The 22,399-nt window shown below is 35.5% G+C and overlaps 1 protein-coding gene across 1 annotated transcript; it reads right to left on the bottom strand.

Annotated features, from left to right (window-relative positions):
- Positions 1–10,653: 10,653 nt before the first annotated feature.
- On the bottom strand, positions 10,654–20,517 carry LOC132560726 (prostaglandin reductase 1-like). The gene is made up of 8 exons (XM_060225403.1): positions 20,409–20,517; positions 17,850–17,895; positions 17,379–17,438; positions 13,131–13,248; positions 12,739–12,891; positions 12,182–12,287; positions 11,851–11,969; positions 10,654–10,764 (listed from the first exon to the last, which is right to left on the bottom strand). Exons 1-8 carry the CDS (start codon positions 20,515–20,517, stop codon positions 10,654–10,656), a joined length of 822 nt encoding a protein of 273 aa, XP_060081386.1.
- Positions 20,518–22,399: the final 1,882 nt, after the last annotated feature.

The following is a 22,399-nucleotide window of genomic DNA, read 5'->3' as shown; positions in this document are numbered from 1 at the left end:
GTACTATTATCAACAAGAATATAATCTAAAGTAGTTTTGCAAGGTCTAAACGTATACTTTGGCCCTTTGCAAATCGGCAGTGTATTTACGACACACAAGTTCAAATCGTTTATAAGGTCGTTCAATGCACTGACTTTCTGTTTCGCCGCGTAATATTGGGGATTATCTAAAATACGCGCATTAAAGTCACCAGCTATTACAACTTTTCCTCTTAGTGAGTAGAAGGTAAGTGTGTCATATAGATACTGCAGAGTGTCTCTATACTCTTCAATGTCATTATCACTTTGCATATATACTCCAAAAAAGTAAACGGATTGCTCGGAAACTGTTGTCATTTTTATAGCAGCAATACGATTATTAGTAACTTCTTCTAAGGAAGAAATGCAATATCGTAGCGACTTTTTCACCAAAAGCGAAACACCAGTACCATTACTAGAACATTCGACAGTATTGGCGTTAATTGCGTAATAATCAGAGTTTATCGTGTCCAAGAAAGGTAGTGATTTATGACTCAGTTTATGTTCGGTTATAACGGCGATGTCACAGTTCGATTGCTTTAATAGCGTAGACAAACCTTTTGCTGATGAAAACGCTCCTCGAACATTCCATGTAAGTATGGAGAATGCCATTAGGTATAAATATAACGCTGTTTGTAACATTCTGTTTTATCAATATGGATGTGTTTCACTAATGACGGTCGTTGTAGCGCCAGTAATTTTAGGAATCACGGTCGTAATTGCTGTAATAGTCTCCATTGTCATTACGCCATTCGTAATCATCTGTGTTCGGATTACTGAAGTCATTACGTGATTTCCAAGACGAATCGCGATCGGAGTTTTTACGCTCGTCTAGCTTTTCTTGCCATTCTTTGCTGCTGAGCCAAGGTCTGCAAGTTACACTGTTGGGCCAGAAATCTGGAATCTCTACCAAGTACGCATGGGCTGCGGAAACATTGACCTTTGCTGTAAAGGAACCGTTACGCTGTTCGAACATTCGTAAGTCAGTAACTTTTACTCCTTTGTTTCGAATGAATTTGAGAATACCGTTTTTGATACTTTCAGATCCGATTCCACTTAAATAGTAACGCGCTGTTTGTTTACGATGAACACCAATAAACACGTCATTGTCCTCTTTGGCGTCGTGATTTAATTTCACTGTCGATGCATTGTTTCTATTTGTTTTTGTTGACCTTGTCGTACCTGGTTGATTAGCGCTTATAAGTGGCCCATCGTTACCAACTGGCGTAGGTTTAATCCTCGGCGGTTCGGAGGGCGTAGACACCTCCTTATCGACATGGTCTTCACTGGCTTCCGTAGGGTCACTCACGTGTCCTTGTTGACTGGTGACAGGTAATGTAGTATCGCTCACACCTTCGCCAGGTGAGACGGTCCCGTTAGGAATTTGAGCCAGTGGTACGGTGGGGTTCCGTGCAGGAGTTATACCTCCACTGTCGCCCCGCAAAACGTCCGAATATGACTTCGGGATGGTTCCAGTTTTAATTGTGAGACATGAAAGTGCATTTCGTAATTCTATGACAGTATCAGCAAGATATTTATTGTCCGTTTTCATTTCCTCCATTAATTTGAGCATTCGACACTCTCTTACTTGACTGTCTTTCAGTGCGTTTTCTACTGCTTTCAGTCGTTCACAGATGGAATGAACTATACTATTGTTTTCAATTGCAGTACCAACATCTTGGATATGGTGACGTAACATCCCCTGTGAGAGCTCAGACTGAGTACTTTCACGAAGATGTGAACCAGAGAATTGACTACCCGGAATTGTCCCATCGAGAGCCCCCACACCAGTAGCCCTACCTTTACTAAATACAGAGTCTATCTCGGAATTATCACCAGAAATAAAGGCTTGAATAACATAGCAGTCTTTAGCATATTTCATATAACTCGGGCTTGCAGACGTAGTTTTCCTGACGACAGACTTTCCTTTTGGACATTCTGAAATGTTCATCGCTCTGCCAAGTAAAATGTTTCTATACCAGATCACAGTCCCCTCTGATTGCTCACATATCTCGGTAATTTTCTTCACATATTCATCTCTTGCGAGGTTGATAACTTTACTGTCTATATAATCGATTAACTCTTGATTATGTAACCGATTATGGTTTGATCTACAGTAGATATAACACAGTAGATATAACACAATAGATATAACACAGTAGATACAACACAGTAGATATAACACATTAGATATAACACAATACATATAACACAGTATATATAACACACAATAGATATAACACAATAGATATAACACAGTATATATAACACAGTAGATATAACACAATAGATATAACACAGTAGATATAACACAGTAGATATAACACAATAGATATAACACAGTAGATATAACACAATAGATATAACACAGTAGATATAACACAGTAGATATAACACAATAGATATAACACAGTAGATATTACACAGTTGATCTACAGTAGATATAACACAGTAGATATAACACAGTAGATATACAGTAGATATAACACAGTAGATATAACACAATAGATATAACACAGTAGATACAACACAGTAGATATAACACATTAGATATTACACAGTAGATATTATACAGTAGATCTACAGTAGATATAACACAATAGATATAACACAATAGATATAACACAGTAGATATAACACAGTAGATATCATACACAGTAGATATAACACAGTAGATATAACACAGTAGATATAACACAAGTAGATATAACACAGTATATATAACACAGTAGATATAACACAGTATATATAACACAGTAGATATAACACAGTATATATAACACAGTAGATATAACACAGTAGATATAACACAGTAGATATTACACAGTAGATCTACAGTAGATATAACACAGTAGATATAACACAGCAGATATTATACAGTAGATCTACAGTAGATATAACACAGTAGATAAAACACAGTAGATCTACAGTAGATATAGCAGAGTAGATATAACACAGTAGGTCTATAACACAGTAGATATAACACAGTAGATATAACACAGTAGATCTACATTAGATATAACACAGTACATATAACACAGTAGATCTACAGTAGATATAACACAGTAGATATAACATAGTAGAATAGATATAACACAGTAGATATAACATAGTAGATATAACACAGTAGATATAACACAGTATATATAACACAGTAGATATAACACAGTATATATACACAGTAGATATAACACAGTAGATATAACACAGTAGATCTACAGTAGATATAGCATAGTAGATATAACACAGTAGATATAACAGTCGATATAACACAGTAGATCTACAGTAGATATAACACAGTAGATATAACACAGTAGATATAACACAGTAGATCTACATTAGATATAACACTAGTAGATACAAACACAGTAGATATAGCATAGTAGATATAGACATAACACAGTAGATGTAACATAGTAGATATAACACAATAGATATAACACAGTAGATATTATACAGTTGATATAACAACACATATAGATATAACACAGTAGATCTACAGTAGATATAAAACAGTACACAGTAGATTTACAGTAAATATAACATAGTAGATATAACACAGTAGATATAACACAGTCATTAGTAGATATAATACAGTAGATATAGCATAGTAGATCTTCAATAGATATAACACAGTAGATATAACATAGTAGATATAACACAGTAGATATAACACAGTATATATAACAAAGTAGATATAACACAGTATATATAACACGGTAGATATAACACAGTAGATAAAACAGAGTAGATCTACAGTAGATAAAGCATAGTAGATATAACACAGTAGATTTAAAGTCGATATAACACAGTAGATCTACAGTAGATATAACACAGTAGATATAACACAGTAGATATAACACAGTAGATCTACATTAGATATAACACAGTACATATAACACAGTAGATCTACAGTAGATATAACACAGTAGATATAGCATAGTAGATCTTCAATAGATATAACACAGTAGATATAACATAGTAGATATAACACAGTAGATATAACACAGTAGATATAACACAGTGGATCTAAAGTAGATATAACACAGTAGTAGATATAACACAGTAGATATAACACAGTAAATATAACACAGAAGATATAAAACAGTAGATATAACACAGTATATATAACACGGTAGATATAACAGTAGATATAACACAGTATATATAACACGGTAGATATAACACAGTAGATATAACACAGTAGATATAACACAATAGATATAACACAGTGTGTATACAGTAGATCTACAGTAGATATAACACAGTAGATATAACACAGTAGATCTACAGTAGATATAACACAGTAGATATAACACAGTAGATCTACATTAGATATAACACAGTACATAGTAGATCTACAGTAGATATAACACAGTAGATATAGCATAGTATCTTCATAGATATAACACAGTAGATGTAACATAGTAGATATAACACAGTAGATATAACACAGTAGATATAACACAGTAGATCTAAAGTAGATATAACACAGTAGTATATAACACAGTAGATATAACACAGTAAATATAACACAGAAGATATAAAACAGTAGATATAACACAGTATATATAACACAGTAAATATAACACAGAAGATATAAAACAGTAGATATAACACAGTATATATAACACGGTAGATATAACAGTAGATATAACACAGTATATATAATACGGTAGATATAACACAGTAGATATAACACAGTAGATATATATACAGTAGATCTACAGTAGATATAACACAGTAGATATAACACAGTATATATAACACAGTATATATATATATATATATACATATATATATAACACAGTATATATAACACAGTATATATACAGTAGACATAACACAGTAGATATAACAAGTAGATATACAGTAGATATAACACAGTAGATATAACACAGTAGATCTATAGTAGATATAACACAGTAGTAGATATAACACAGTAGATATAACACAGTAAATATAACACAGAAGATATAAAACAGTAGATATAACACAGTATATATATATAACAGTAGATATAACACAGTATATATTATACAGTAGATCTACAGTAGATATAACACAGTAGATATAACACAATAGTTATAACACGGTAGATATAACACAGTAGATATTATACAGTAGATCTACAGTAGATATAACACAGTAGATATAACACAATAGATATAACACAGTAGATATAACACAGTAGATATTATACAGTAGATCTACAGTAGATATAACACAGTAGATATTATACAGTAGATCTACAGTAGATATAACACAATAGATATAACACAATAGATATAACACAGTATATATAACACAGTAGGTATAACACGGTAGATATAACACAGTAGATATAACACAGTAGATATAACACAGTAGATATAACACTGTAGATCTACAGTAGATATAACACAGTAGATAAAACACAGTAGATCTACAGTAGATATAGCAGAGTAGATATAACACAGTAGATCTACATTAGATATAACACAGTAGCTATAACACAGTAGATATAACACAGTAGATCTACAGTAGATATAACATAGTAGATAAAACACAGTAGATCTACAGTAGATATAACACAGTAGATATAACACAGTAGATTTACAGTAGATATAACATAGTAGATATAACACAGTAGATATAACACAGTAGATATAACACAGTAGATCTACATTAGATATAACACAGTAGCTATAACACAGTAGATATAACACAGTAGATCTACAGTAGATATAACACAGTAGATATAACACAGTAGATTTACAGTAGATATAACACAATATATATTATACAGTAGATCTACAGTAGATATAACCTAGATGTTCAGTAATCATGACACGGGATATCATCATTAGTTATGAGTGCAGATATGATAAGCTATGTTGTCTGCAGTTACATGTTGAACATGTTGGACCTAGAGCTCCTTTAAAGATAACACTTAAAATCTTTGTACTTGTGTGATGAGACATTCTGTAGATTATATGAAGCTGACATATAAACCAGTGTATTATGTGTGAGTACTGTAGGTGTATAACAGGATACCCACACGCTGTCTGACACATACACATGTAAATGTTACAATTTTACTTCAAAACTCCACTTTCGCGGCACAAAATATACTTTAAATTGACTGCATTGGCAGCCATTTCCCATGATATTATCGTTTTAATTGTCAGTCTTGTATCCAGTTAGAAAGTATCAAATGGGTTGATTGTTTACCTGGAGGTATGCCTGCCTTCTCCATCTTCCTTTTATCAAGGTCACCAGCTTTATCATATACTCGGGTCATACACTTGTCTCCTTTCATCAGTCGGTGTGGACTACCTACACAGGTGTGTAAACCATGCAAGCTATTATAGAAATGTGTAACATATGTCTGGTTTGCTATAATGAATTAACAAACACCTTAACTCTCACCATGTACATTTCTATGATAACATTATGATGACTGTTTATTGATAGCTCGTATACACTCAAGTTTATTTTAGCAATAGAAATTACCCATTAGAAGTAGGATGTCTCGTCATCAAACTTGGTTGTCAACATTTAATCCTAGCAATCAAAGGAACCCATTAGAAATAGGATGTCATCAACAGATAACATATTGTGACGCCACACAATTACGTACAGTTACTATGCACCTGAAGATCTAATATAGTGAAAGCGCTAGTGCAAAATGTAACGTCTTTCTTCTTTTGTCAAAAATCATTTTTATTTATAATTTACTCGCATCTCGTCAAATCAAGTTTTTTCTATATATATATACATTGAGGTTAAGGAATGTACATGTATATACAGGTTGAAACAGGGATGTAAAATTCCTCGCAAATTAACAATTCATACCACATGTGTAAACTTTACAAAAATTGTCAGACATTCCACTCCCTTTTCTTAGATTTTCTGATTATTAATCATGATAAAAGAAGTCATGAGAGAAGACTTATATAGGCTCTAACCTGCTGTATAATCCTAATGGTTGTTTATATCAATCAAATATTCTGAAATGATAAATATGATAAGGGTGGAGATAACATGATAATAATGTATTAGCGTGCATTTTATTGTTGATGTTTAAATCTTATATGTTACAAATAGATATGAATTAATCCCATTCTAACGGGACATTACCTAATACAGATTTCAAGTTAATTACTATGTTTTCCTATTCTTTGTGTTTTCAATACCTGTTTTAAAAACAAAACAAAAAATACAATATGCTAGCTAAAACTTGCTCAGATTTTGCTGTGTGTCAAAATAGAATAAAATTATTTGATAGATAGTAGCAATGATCGCGTTGGTAGTATTTATCTCACCTGGTCTGAATTACCGTTGAACTTAGGCCCTACTCCTGCACCCCACAGGAGTACGGCTTGAGAGTGTAATTGACGTTTAGTCAGTTCATCCTTTCGTGTCCGGAGCATAACTTTGCTCAAAGTTAAACAAGGATCTTAAAGCCTGCTGTGTACATTGATCATTCTAAGACAACCATTTGTTATGATTCGATTATTCATTTGAGGTAAAAAAAAATGCCAACACGTCTACATAAGCATTATCCAAACTCATATTCAATAAAACTAGAGCAAAATATGAACAAATAAAAAATTCACAGAGACACTCCTGAGAAAGTACAAGGACAATAAGATCAGGTGTTCAGGAAGAGTAAGCGTCTTCTGCTTTATCGACGACACCCGTCATGTAAATCTTGGTCAATCCAAGTGAGTAATGCCACGTTCTCAAATTAAAAACGTAATCAACACCGGAACTACAAGGAATGCTGCTAATGAGCATTCTATGATAAATGTCATTTACTACATACATTTTACGGAAACTTTTTTTCTGATACGTAAAGCTTTGATTTACATATGTTTGTTGTGAAGCCAGTATACATCCCACCACGGGAAAATGGAATACTATCAGGATGCAATGATGATGATGATGATGATGATGATGATGATGATGATGATGATGATGATCAATGACAACACTTCATATACACTTATTAATAATTGTGAGACACATTTATTAAGGACTGATCGTTTAGAACCGTATTGTCACTATATCACATACCCTCACCCAATCACATTAATAATTTTAAAATCTTTAATATTGACACTAGAACCGACGCCATGCTGTGTTTAGAGTTGTAAGAGGTTTTGAACATGTATATATAAACAAAACATTGAAATCGTACAATGATGTCATTCGTGAGGGCTAGTGGTCAAAGAATCACTTTGGTTAGAATTATACATAGTAATTTTGAGGAGACATTTTAGGTATTGTCCAGGACACCTAAGGTCTCTGTATTTGTCCAGAGTAAGATTAGTGGGTGCCGTAAACTCCAGGTCATGGGAGTAAAACCGTCAATATTATATCTGACGACACGTCAAAAGGTGAACCATGAAGATAAGCGGAGTATAGTTTTGCTGTTTAGAAGGTCAATGTCGTTTTTATTTATTGACTATATAGCATAAGTCAAATATTATTATTGGTAGAAAGTAATTGACACAGAATCCAGGAAGTTCTTCAGGTTTGTGATCATTACAGAAACACCAGACTCCATCACTCTAATGTGTACAGCAATAAACCTTTACCAGATTATCTATATCTCTCTTTTCAGTCCACTGTGTCGGGGATGCCTATATCCTGATTATCATGTAGTCGGTTTGTACTATGTATATTGAAACTTACTTTATCTGTCATGCAAAGCACAACACTAGACAAATATTAATTATCTGGAAAGGAAATCTGATTGGATTTTTCAATATGATCAAAGAATATTCAAAAGTAAAGTATAAAGTTGTATATATGTGTTTTGTACAATCTTCGCTTGCTACGTTTTAATTCATGCGAACAGTGACACTTCAGAATATATACTTGTACTTGACATTGTTATAAAATCACCAGAAATATGAAAATTACGTTAATCATGAGGCTAGTGAAAATTATGGCCCTTAGCATTACTGACGAGACCTAGAAGGACGAAACAGCTGTATGATATAGCACCACTGACGAGTCCTAGAAGAACGAAACGGCTGTACGCTACGTTTTAGCATTCATGACGAACAGTGTACACTGACGAGTTCATCACTGACGAGACCTAGAATATATAGCATTGTCCTAGAAGGACTTATGACACGAGTCCTGAAGGACGAAACGGCTGTATGTAACATCACTGACGAGACCTAGAAGGACGAATATGTATGATAATCACTGACGAGTTAATCATGTATGATGTAGCTCACTGACGAAAAGGACGAAACATTATGATGTAGCATCACTGACGAGACCTAGAAGGACGAATCAGCTGTATGATATTGCATCACTGATGAGTCCTAGAAGGACGAAACAGCTGTATGATATAGCACCACTGACGAGTCCTAGAAGAACGAAACGGCTGTACGGTGTAACATCACTGACGAGACCTAGAAGGACGAAGCAGCTGTATGATATAGCATCACTGACGAGTCCTAGAAGGACGAAGCGGCTGTATGATGTAGCATCACTGACGAGTCCTAGAAGGACGAAACGGCTGTACGGTGTAACATCACTGACGAGACCTAGAAGGACGAATCAGCTGTATGATATTGCATCACTGACGAGTCCTAGAAGGACGAAACGGCTGTATGATGTAGCATCACTGACGAGTCCTAGAAGGACGAAACATCTATATGATGTAGCATCACTGACGAGACCTAGAAGGACGAATCAGCTGTATGATATTGCATCACTGATGAGTCCTAGAAGGACGAAACGGCTGTATGATGTAGCATCACTGACGAGTGCTAGAAGGACGAAACGGCTGTATGATGTAGATTAATTGATTGTTTGGCTCTACTGTATCTAACGTTAGATTATTAAAAGGTGCTATTCACTTATGTGTCTGCGTTTAATGTTGTATATCATCTTATTACTGGTAATTGAAATGCAAATTGTTTTAATTTTGAAGAAATGATAAGCACAGGCTAAGTGAGTATAAATGTTGTATTGTGTCCGTCTAAATTTCTATATCAAACTGATTACTATTACTTGTCAATAATCAGGTGACTTATAACAAGCTATCCAGTCAATAGTATCAACATACGAGTTTGACCATTGGAATGGGCTCGGTTTTCTTTACTTGGGTGTACCTATAAATAGGTTTCCTCGGGGTATGTGATGGATTGTTTTAGTTCTGTTATTGACAACAACTTTGTTACAACTGTAATTAAGACTATTTTTATTCATGTACAATGTTACATTCTGTGTAAAGATATACTGCTTACATACATATTTTAGCGGTACTATTATTTTAGCGCTTTTCGCAAAGAACGTGTGTTCGCTAATTAAATATTCTGTATAACGTTTATGTAGCAATTATTGCGAATGCGCAAATTCATCATTTCGCTAATTTGTTCTTATCATTATGCTTTGCGATTAAATAGATATGTACAACTATTTCAACATTATGTTAATTTGTTTTTATTATAATGATAGAGCGAAATATGCTAATTTCGTTATGCATTTCAACAATACGGGTGTCAATACACTGCCTTCATATCAGAAAAATGGGGCCGACATTGGCAATTCTGATAGAACCAATAAATATATCCATTGTTTCCGAGCTAGATTTCTATTTCAGTGACAACGTGGTAACTCCGTCAGACTAAGATGATATTATAGCTTTTCCCGTGTTGGCACCATCAAACAGCCCGACGAATGCTGTAGGCATGTTTTCAAAGCCCTTGTATATCGTTTCTTTGTACTTGATTTTTCCCTGAAGTTAACAAAAAATGTACGTAGGTGGAAGAAAGGCATATAAATTAACAAACTTCTGCTGACAACGACTTGCAATAGGAAGGACATGTAAATATGAATTAAGGATACAAATATATCGTAAGAACTTTTGTTATTATGATATTTTATTCGCAATTATGCTAAATTCAAGAGCATACATGATTTTAAAACGATCATTCGGATACATTCCCCTAATCTTTTTCGCCCACTGTTGAATTGCTTTTATTTAACCTTACTTTCGTTTTAATGAGAAAAAGGCGAAATTGGCGAGAAATACCCATTAACAGTATGCATTATTATAATTATATTATATTATATTATTATTATTATATGTTATAACTATTTTTTTTCACTTTAAGCGATGTTTTATCTTACTGATGATTATTACAGGTAAACAGATTAAATCACAGAGAGCGCTTAATAAGTGGTTTATTCAATATTAAGATACACTACTAATCGGGTGAAGTATTCACCTTAATCAAGATGTTTATTCTACCACTTTTACGTATGTCCAGAAGTATATCGAGTCTGAAAGAGCTATTATTTTTGCCCCAGTGTGTAAATATATATATATGCATATATCTGTCGGGATTCCCTTTTTTTGGGATAGCACACAATGGAGTGTATGGACCTGGTTATAATTGCTGTCTGGAGTGGAAGTGGTGGTATGGGACTAGTTGGTGTAACCATATCTTTTACTAATTAATGTTTAACATTTAACAAAATGATACTGATATGTATGTTGTGAAGTTTATAAAACAATATATAGATAATTAATGACTCTGTTACAAGTCTTAATGTTCCTAGCCAGTGTTAATATGACTATATTGTTGGATTTGTATATATTCCAAATAACAGGACTTGTGTAGGCATTGCCTGTTGACAAATTCCCGTTGAATCATTTTTCATTTAATAAAATATTTCAAATGAAATATTAAGATGCACACTCCCTGTCCATTAAGATGGTTGGTAATACCTTTCCCCGATAACTTGATATAATTTAACATTTCCCCATTGACAAACGTGATTTAGATATCTAGGCATACTACGCAATTCGAAAACTCACTTCTCTGATCCATTGTGCCATGTCTTTTTCTCCCTCAGCCCACCTTGGATACCACCGCAATACGATGAATCCTTCGACCTTAAGCTGTTTGGCAAGAATGTCCATGAACGGGTATACACCTAAGCAGAACATATTATGACAATGAAAGTATAGCATGTCACGGAGGCGGTGCGCAGACAAAGACAAGATATAACCGTCTACAAATATCGCGTCAACGAGGTTATACTGAAACATGCGGTAATTATATTAGTATGTTCTTATTACAGATCAAATTTTCCATACATTTCTTTGTGAATAACACTATGAAAAGCCAGCAATACAGTAATACAACCTCTTGGAGGCTCTTTATCGTTGTACATGGAAATCTGTCCACAGATTGACACTCGTCCAAACAACTTCATGTGTTTCAGTGCCGTAGATGTAAAATCGGCCCCAATCTACACCAAAATAAACAGTAATTAGGACAAGATTGTTACCATTCAAAAACAATACAAATTAGAAAGGACCATTCATTCACACAATTTTTCCCCAAATGCAAATGTAATTTGTATATTGCCGCATAAGTATCTATATAACAAACTTCCATCTTGTAATCCTCTCCTACCCACAATAAATTCATCTTCTCCACGTTTCTTTGAGATAAAGACTGTACAAAAGATGTACAATGAAATTTAAGATAAAACAGTGTAAAAATTGTACAATTAATTTTAAGATAAAGACAGTGCAAAAGTTGTACAATTAAATTTAAGATAAAGACAGTGCAAAAGTTGTACAATTAAATTTAAGATAAAGACAGTGTAAAAGTTGTACAATAAAATTTAAGATAAAGACAACGTAAAAGTTGTACAATAAAATTTCGAAATGTATAAAATGGCATTAGCTTCTCACATTGTCGAAGAAACAATCATAGCCATCTGGAGCGGCCGTTTTCAATGCTTCGGACAAATCCACCTTCTTGTAGTTGAAGACTTCATCGAAACCCAGCTCTTTCAGCCATTTGCATTTGTCTTCAGTTCCAGCACATCCCACCACTTTGCATCCCTTTAAAACAACACGTTTCAGAAATCGAGACAACATCAAACAATGCCAACCAACAACCCCTCTCCTCGATCTTAATCCTTAATACTGGCAATGATTAGATGTCATCTCGCCACTTTGCACTCCCAAATTAAAAAAAAAATACTTGAAACATCGATTTCAGATAGTTTTCAAACGTTAATGTTATGGTATAACCTAAGGAAAAGTTGATCTATCATATAAGGTAGTAACGATTGACCAACCTTGATTTTAGCGATTTGTCCGACAAGACTACCTACTGCCCCGGCAGCACCATTGACAAGTACCGTGTCCCCTTCCTTTGGTTGGCAAAGCTCCAGGAAACCAAAGTAAGCCGTCATACTGTTCACAACATAAACGACGAATCTCTTTAGATTCCTATATCTCTAACCTACAATTTCGTAGATAAATTGTTTCCCTAAGCTTTTAGACTTAAGTCAATGTGATAAATAGGGGTCCTACATGCGCTTCAATTCTTACAAGATTTATGAAACGAGTCTTGTAATTTTTCAAGTTAAATAAAAAAAAAGTGCAAGATTCTGTCTATTATCATAGACACTATTGCAAACACTCGTGAAAACAAATTGTATTTTGTTAAACTGATAAAAAAAATCGTATTACCGATAGTCTCCCTCTTTCTTTGGTGACGTGAAATGCTTATGACTCCACAAGTCATATGATGCCATCAAGTTATGATGTCACCCTACAAACAAGTTCCACTAAGTCATATTACCAATTATGCTACAGGTGTTATTATACTGATAAAAGCATAGTTGTATGATAAATCATAATCCAAACGCATATTACATAAAACTAAGACGAAATATTAACAAAAGAAGAATTACAAGGCGAATCCTAAAAAAGGTCAAGGCGATTAAGACCAGGTGTTTCGAAAGAGTAAGTGCATTCTGCTTCATTGACGGCACTGGTCAAACAATAGGTTTACAATAACGGAGACACAGACAAACTTACGAGCATCAAGCACGTGTCCAGCCTCATATCGCACAAAGAAATAGAATATTTCTCGATGAGATCGTTATGACGACAGTAAAACTTCACCATAATTTTCGTCAACGTAGAAGCATACCCCTTCCCCAATTATTTACACTGAGGAATTCCCAGAACCAAGAAAAATATCTTTATCTGTCTCTTATTCAAAGATATGATATTAGTTTATCAAAACTTGTTAGAGAAAATTAACTTATCAACGAGTTCTGTTGTGTATGAAAATATCAATATTGGGTGAAGTCAACACGATTTTGGTATGATTCTTGTGTCCGTCTTCTCAATTGACCAAACGCCGACTGTTGTTCTGAGGACCCACTGCTATTCCTGGATCAACACAACCAGTAATTATCCAAGTGTTTGGCATTTTCATCCTGTACATTTTCCTGAGATAGTCCCACACAAACTCGATTGGTTTCAAATGTTGTGAAATTGCACTGAATGTCTCACTCACTTCTTGTTGAAGGCAGTCTTGTACCAGACGGACTTTGGTAGTGCCAGGTATTAGGACAGGCCGATTGATGGGCATTGAAATGCGGAGCAAGTAAATGTCGAAGGATCTCTGAATATGATTCTTTTAACCATTTAAAGTTCCATCAAGGACATACAAGTGAAGTTTACAGTTAAGAAAACAGAATCTTTGAACAGAAAAAACGCCACCAGCAAATGCTGCAATGCCCACAATGTCATTCTGGAATTATGTTGTATTTCTCCAGACACAGTTTATGCCGTCTGTCCGATTAAGTGAAAAACGCCTTCTTAGACCAGTGGACTCTTTGCCAGAGCCTAATATTCCATGTCAGGTGATCACTTGCTGTCTTGTTTGTTAGTAACTTTCAGTCTACGTTTTACTGGTCGGCGAGCGCAAAGTCGCGTACTATTCAAACGTCTGTTGACGGTCTGTCAGCTAACACAAACCTGTTGGCAGTGGTGAATGGATGGGGTCAGAACAGAACTATATCTATCTGTAGTCTTTCGAGGTCTGTCAGACCTGAGCTGCTCGTCAATTTGCTCGTTTTGGTTATAACGCTGCATTAACCGAGAAATAACAGACTAGCTGACACTATAATGTGCAGCTACCTCCCTGTATGTTATAACACCTTAAACCATTTCAGAAGCTTCTCATCTCTCAGTATTTGTTAATTTTTGACGTACTGTTTTCAAATACAGTGTGGGCACATTTATGATTTACTAGTAATACATGTGGCAAAGCAAAAGTGTTAAATTAGAGTACGGGGTACCCTTGTTTAATCTGGGTTATCGTTATGTAACACAATTGGTGGCATACGGCACCAAACAAAAAAGGAGACAATGCAAGGAGTACGAAAAGGTCATGCTGAAATTGATGGTCTCTTACATATGTTCAAGTGTATAAATAATATGCATACCACAGAATTTTTTTTCACATCTGCCATCATGTCAGCAAATTTCTGACTGCAGCCAGAAGCTTGAATGATAAAAATCCCAAATTGGAATAACGACCCAAGTTCTTAGACTTACCCGTGTGGTAACCTGTACCTACCCTGGCATTAGCTAGATCGATCCGTATGGTAACCTATACCTACGCAGGCATTCCCTTGATCTACCCGTGTGTTAACCTGTACCTACGCTGGCATTCCCTAGATCTACCCGTGTGGTAACCTGTAACTACCCTGACATTCCCTAGACCTACCCGTGTGGTAGCCTGTACGTACCCTGACTTTCCCTACATCTACCCGTGTGGTAACCTGTACCTACCCTGACATTCCTTAGACCTACCCGTGTGGTAACCTGTACGTAACCTAGTATTCCCTAGATCTACCCTTGTGGTAACCTGTAGCTACCCTGGCATTCCCTAGATCTACCCGTGTGGTAACCTGTACCTAACCCCCTAGATCATTCCTGTACTATTCCCTAGATCTACCCTTGTAGTAACCTGTACCTAAACTGACATTCCCTAGATCTACCCGTGTGTGGTAACCTGGCATTCCCTAGATCTACCCTTGTGCATGTCCCATGGCATTCCCTAGATCTACCCTTGTGGTAACCTGCCTACCCTGATTCCCTTCATTTCAGGCATGCGTCCTAACATTCGCTGCTCTTGTTAACCTTTATAATCTTCCCTGTCTACCCGTGTGTGCCTACCATTCCCTAGATCTACACTTGTAGTAACCTGTACCTATCCTGGCATTCCCTAGGTCTACCCGTGTGGTAACCTTACCTACCCTGGCATTCCCTAGATCTACCCGTGTGGTAACATGTACCTACCCTGGCATTCCCTAGATCTACACTTGTGGTAACCTGTACCTAACCAAGTATTCCCTAGATCTGCGCTTGTGGTAACCTGTACCTACCCTGACATTCCCTAGATCTACATTTGTAGTAACCTGTACCTACCCTGACATTCCCTAGATCTACGGGACGGGACCCTGTTCCTTGCTGGCGATAACCTGTAAATAAGTAACATTTGTGCAGAATGGTAACCTTTTGTTCCCTGACAGAGTGAACATTACCTGGCATTCCCTACATTGTGGTACATTTCATTGTGGTAACCTGTACCTCCCTGACATTCAGTTACAGTAGGTAATATAACCTGACTAAGAAACAAACCAATACAGAGTAAGTAAAATATATTGAATTAGTAGAAACCTATTGCTGTTATGGTGATGAGATAATCTACCCGTGTGGTAATGAAGGTCACAAAAACATACCAAAGCAGAGTAAGTACCTAATTTATTCCCTAGGAGAGAACCTGTACCTGCTGTTATGGTGGTGAGAGAGCTAACCCGTAGTAATGAGGGCCACAAAAACAAATAAATACAGAGTAAGTTAAATATATTGAATTAGAGAAGTGCTATTGCTGTTATGGTGGTAGAGAGCTAACTCGCTATAATCTGAGGGCCACAAAAACAAATAAATACAAGTAAGTTAAATATATTGAATTAGAGAAATATTGCTGTTATGGTGGTATTCAGAGAGAGACATAATCGTAACCAACTAGAAGGTAATATAACCTGACTAAGAAACAAACCAAAGCAGAGTAAACAAAACATATTGAATTAGAGAAATATTGCTGTTGTGGTGGTGAGAGAGCTAACGTAGAATGAAGGCCACAAAAACAAACCAATACAGAGCAAGTAAAATATATTGAATTAGAGAAGTATTGCTGTTATGGTGGTGAGAGTAATAATGTAGAATGAATGCCACAAAAACAAACAAATACAGAGTATGGTAAGGAATCTACGAGACAACGAGATAATTAACACATATATGTTGTATGGTTGTGAAATAGCCTTATATTATCATGTAGCATGATATCAATACTGTAAACACCAATTAACACCGATATACATAACGCAAACGATGCTATATAGAACCACTATTATTTATAATAAAACATAAACTTTGGAATATAAATTGGATTTCATTTAATGTTTTCTGAAGATCCTTTCTGTCAATGTTTTTAGCAATTTACCAGCACATCTTACTTGGCTATCTGTTCTCCTGGCATGCATTGATTGCGTTCCACATTTCCCACCTCACGTGTCCTGTGAAAATGAAGAAATGGCATAGACTATATATCAATTATATAAAAAATACAAATTTATACTGAATTATATCTCAATATTTTCTTGATTATCAAGAAAACCATTTATATGTAAATCGTTTGGTGATGAAAAAATACCGAAGCCACTTTTCCTTCTTTGCAAATCATAAACTTATTGTAAATTATATGATCACATTAGCTTATGCAACAAATACCCCTTTAAGAACAAATCATATCACCTACTGCACTGCCCAGTAGATAATGAAGGACCATGAATAAAGATTTATTCATTATGGGTATCATTCCCTGTAGATTTTCCTGGGAATAAAGAATGTCGGGAAGATGATAAAGTTTCGTGATTGTAGAGAGAACAAATGCACAGTATAAGTGAATTTATTTTAGATAATGTTACCTCATGTACGGATCCACCGTCCAGTGAAGTGCTTCTATAAGGTACTCTGTAAAAAATGATCAAACATCAGATTTAGTGCGGGTTAATAAAACACCCGAATCCATAAAAAGTCGAACACAGCGGCTTTTATGATCATACCGCGACACTTAAAGTGCTTTGTACCTTGGATACACTTCTCGCCGAATACCAAGGTGAGGCTTAAACTTCTATCATGGCGTACTCAAGAAAAAAAATATGTATGCAATGTAACGCTGGGAAATGTGTTGTTGCTTGGACACTCTTCTCGCCGAATACCAAGGTGAGATTTAAACTGTCTTCTTGAAATTCTAAAAACAATACCTGTGTATTGTGACATATCTATTGTTCTACAGTCCCGTTAAAATTGTTTTTGTTACTTGTCTAAAAAAAGACAGCATTCCATGAAGATGCTTAAAAGATGCGATTTCAATGTCCCTGTTGTAATTTTTTTGTATGTATATATACAAAGGCATATATGTTTTTTATGTTTGAAATACAGTCAAACATGTCCAATCAAGGGAGAAAAGTGGCCTTTATACACAGGTAGCCGTAATATAGAGGTTCAAGTACTATTAATTGCATTACATAGAAAACCAAAAAAGTGACCTTAATTCGGTGTGAAAATGCAAATACGGATTTCGCACTCATGCCGGATACAAACATTTGTGCGTGTACAGACAGAACGAACAATCATACATAATGTAGGAATTACGGACAAAAGAAAGTCCCTACAAGCTCGAAACCACAGGTCGCTTTGTTAACTAACACGTGGTCCTGTTTCTAGTCCACAGAAACCACTTACACAGTATCTCGATATGGCCATGGGTGACATGTTTGTTCATTAATTTACACCACTATAGAAAAAAATAAAAATAAGTTTAATAATGTGGTCCTTCATGTCTTTGGTTTTAGACATATTTTTGAACTGGGTTGGAGATAAGTCTCGCATCTGTCTACAAACCATTTTTTTTTTAAAGAAATCGGAGTATTTTGTAATCGTGATGCTCATTTTAAGCACAATCACTCAGAAATAGATGTCATTTGAATGAGAAGTTTTAGGTAAAAAATATTGATATCTTAGCATTTGTTATATTGTTTATGAATACATATACGTGTAATGGCGTACTTTTCATGACTAATCTGCTGTACCCGTGCATCTCAAAATTGACTTTTTTATTGCAAATTTTCTAGCTACTGCATGTTTGGAAGGGTGTAACTTCGGATCAAATTCCATCTCAATTTAACCGTTTAATACACCGTGATTAAATTTCATGTGGTTAATGCAGAGATAAAATTGAATGTTAACTACTGGAGGGGGGCTTCAATGGTAAAGACTGACTGTCTTTGTCACTACCCCTTTACCTCTGGGTCCAAGGCCTACGTTGGTAAGGGACTTGTAGCAGGTCGGTGGATTTTCATCAGAAACTCAGGCTTTCCTCCCTCACTAAACCCTAACACATTTTTAAATGACCTTAAATGACCCTGGTTGTTTATAGGTCGGAAAGTCAAATTTTAGCTTCTGTAAAACATTCATTTTCGTGGGGGAATTATTTTCGTTGATATCGCTGGAACTCTTAACTCACCAATTCATGTCTATGGACTGTAAGGTAAGTGGAAGTAAAATTTGAAGTATATTTTCCCATGAAATCAATTAGCATGGCACATTTTTAAAAAGGCACTCACACAAATTAGTCCCACGATAATATGTTTTTACACAATGTTTTCTTTGTACAATCAACTGAATTCCAACCCGCTGTTATCAATGTTATAAATCAAATACTTCAGTATATTGCCGGGCCATTAGATAAGTGTTTGGGGATCTTTCACCATACCTAAGTTAACAAGTAGAGCGAACCTTTACACATTCTGACTTGATCCATACAATTTCCATGAAAAACTTTTACCTATCACCGTGTTTTTCATATATTAATTTCATGTTTTTATTTGCATTTTAAACTATGATAAAGTTTCCAGACCTCATTTACAGCAAACCTCTTCTAAAAGATCAGCACGATGTTTCTGTTGTTGACATAATGGTATCTTTTATATAAGGCAATCTGGTTTTAGTGACGGTTGAATCCAGCTGTTGACAATGTCGATGTACGGAAATAATCTATGAAACTCCCAATATAGAGAGCTGAAACCAACACAGTCCATTGTAACCTCACTATCAAAAAAGTCGACTGTGATTTAGTCAGACATGTTTAACCCAAGTCGACTTCTTTAAGGTGTCTTTGTTGTATGCCGTCTGCTAGACAGGTTGTCCTGATTTAGCAATGACATCTTAACAATGGTTAATAAACTGGTCTTTCAGGTGAAGGTCGTCACAAATACAAGCCGTCTACCGTCCTATCTGTATTTACAATTTATCTTACATGCCCAAACTCAAATAGGAGGTCAGACCTTCGTCGATGTAGCAGTGATGTAAACAATTATTACAGTGAATTTTTGTGAATCCTACCATTCCACACATGAAATAGAAGGTATATGTACGTTGTCAATAAGAACAACCGTTATAGATACAATTACAAGCAACCATACCACCATCTTTTAGGTCGTCCGAAACCTCCTCCTCCACAAGATGGAAATCGGACGTTTGCACTTTCCCATCAAACTTCCTTTTCGGGGTCCAAACTTTGCTTTTCACCATTTTGTTAAACGAAGCGATGAAAGTAGGGGTCACATAGTCTTCACGTAATACGTCGTGCTACACTGTAGATGACTTCGGTCTCCAACTATAACGACGGGGCCTTAATGATAAAACACCACCCGTACGTTTAAGGTACACAGAAGGGGTTATCGTGTCAGTGCGACGCGTATAGGTAAACATGCTCTGATAATCCCTTCCAGTTTTAATCATCGTTGTCGCTTCTTATTACTGCATTAATATTATGATAAATCATATATCACAGAATTGTCAGTTCTGTTATAATGTAGAAACAATCGATCATTGTCCTCAACATAATGATAACGTATTTGAAAACTATAGAATTCTACAACAAAATATAACATCAGACACAATACTAAACACTAAATTACAAAGAAGATGGTGTAGGATTTGGAGACTCGGGCCCATATCTAGGTCACTGTAAAGGACTCAGTAGGATTCTCCTCCAATTACCTGAACCCTGTACTAGGTGTAGGCGTGACTGGTCCATGGGACTTGTGATAGTGTCAGAGTATACAATTAATTTAAGGCATTAGACGGACTTCAAAATTACTCTTACACAAACCAAAGACCAAAAAGGATTGAACTGGTCACCTTGTTGAATCATAAAATCAATTCCAGTTGAAATCCTATTCCTCATACATGCTTCTACACAAATGCAATAACCCAGGAGCTGTTGCAGAGGAGAAATTTGAAGTGTGACTTGAAAGTAAGCCAAAGTCTACTTCTGGTATTTAAGTCATCTGTGGTCAAGATGATTCGTCCACCGTGTGTCGTGCGTAAACTTTTTCTTTAAAATCCTACTCATCTGTCATACCTTGGTGGATTTCAACGAAATTTTGTCTGAGGCATCGTAAGATGAGGGTAACCATTTGTTAAATTCAGAATTTGGATTCGACTCTTAACTTTGGCCTGATTCACCAGAGAGTGTAGTCAACTATTTCTCAAATTTAGAAATTTTGTTCGACCACTAGGGACCTAAAAAGGGAAATTAGACAAATTTAGACAAACAAGACAAATTAAGAAGCAGTAACGTTTTGAAGTTTGCTTCAAAACGTTACTGCTTCTTAATGTCTGGGTAGATTACAACCAAATGTGGTCTACAACAATATAGCAGCAGGGTAATCATTTCTCAAATTCAGAAAGTTAATTCGACCCTAGGGACCTTGGGCAGGGCCCAAAATGGGAAAATCAGTCGATAATTGTGCTGCAAAACGCTTAATACTTGCATGAATTTCAATCAAACATTGCACGAAATATCATTGTGGGAATTCATCAGATTTGTCAGGCCACCATATACAAATTCTGTGGCAATGACAATTAAGAGCCATGGCCCTCGTGTTAAGAACAAGTTCCTTGAAACTTTAAGCACATTTGACTCCTGTGACGTTGAAAGTAGGCCAATGTTATTCATTTTAACAAGAGTGTGAGCTCTTTATACCAGCATGCTACAGGTTAAATATCAGTACTCTGGGATTCTTGGTTATTGTGAAAATTTGGTCGGATGACCGTTAAGGCCCATGAACCTCTTGTTTGTATGAACAATACTTGAAACAACATGTGCTTCCGACTACTAAAACATCGTGTTAACAATCAAAATAAAGACAATGGTTCTCGTAATAAAACGATTGTTATTACAATTTTATTTTATTTTGCAACTTTCATTGAGTTTTACAAAGCAACTGACTATAACTGTACATCTAAAACCTTAGGTAGCCATACACATGATATTTGTTGGTGTTTGATTGGCCAAAATTTAGATTTTTCCTAATTAAACTCCCCAAACTTATGCTGTTTACGGATCGCTGTTGAATCTTAATCTTGTTCCAGATATCAGAATGTGCGTACACGATGTCGGCAACTC

Source organism: Ylistrum balloti, unplaced genomic scaffold (assembly GCF_031769215.1).
Source record: "Ylistrum balloti isolate Yb309-2 unplaced genomic scaffold, AGI_CSIRO_Ybal_v1 Utg371104, whole genome shotgun sequence".
NCBI lineage: Eukaryota > Metazoa > Mollusca > Bivalvia > Pectinida > Pectinidae > Ylistrum > Ylistrum balloti.
Note: the sequence above shows the minus strand (reverse complement) of the source record. Positions and strands in the feature narration are given on the sequence as shown.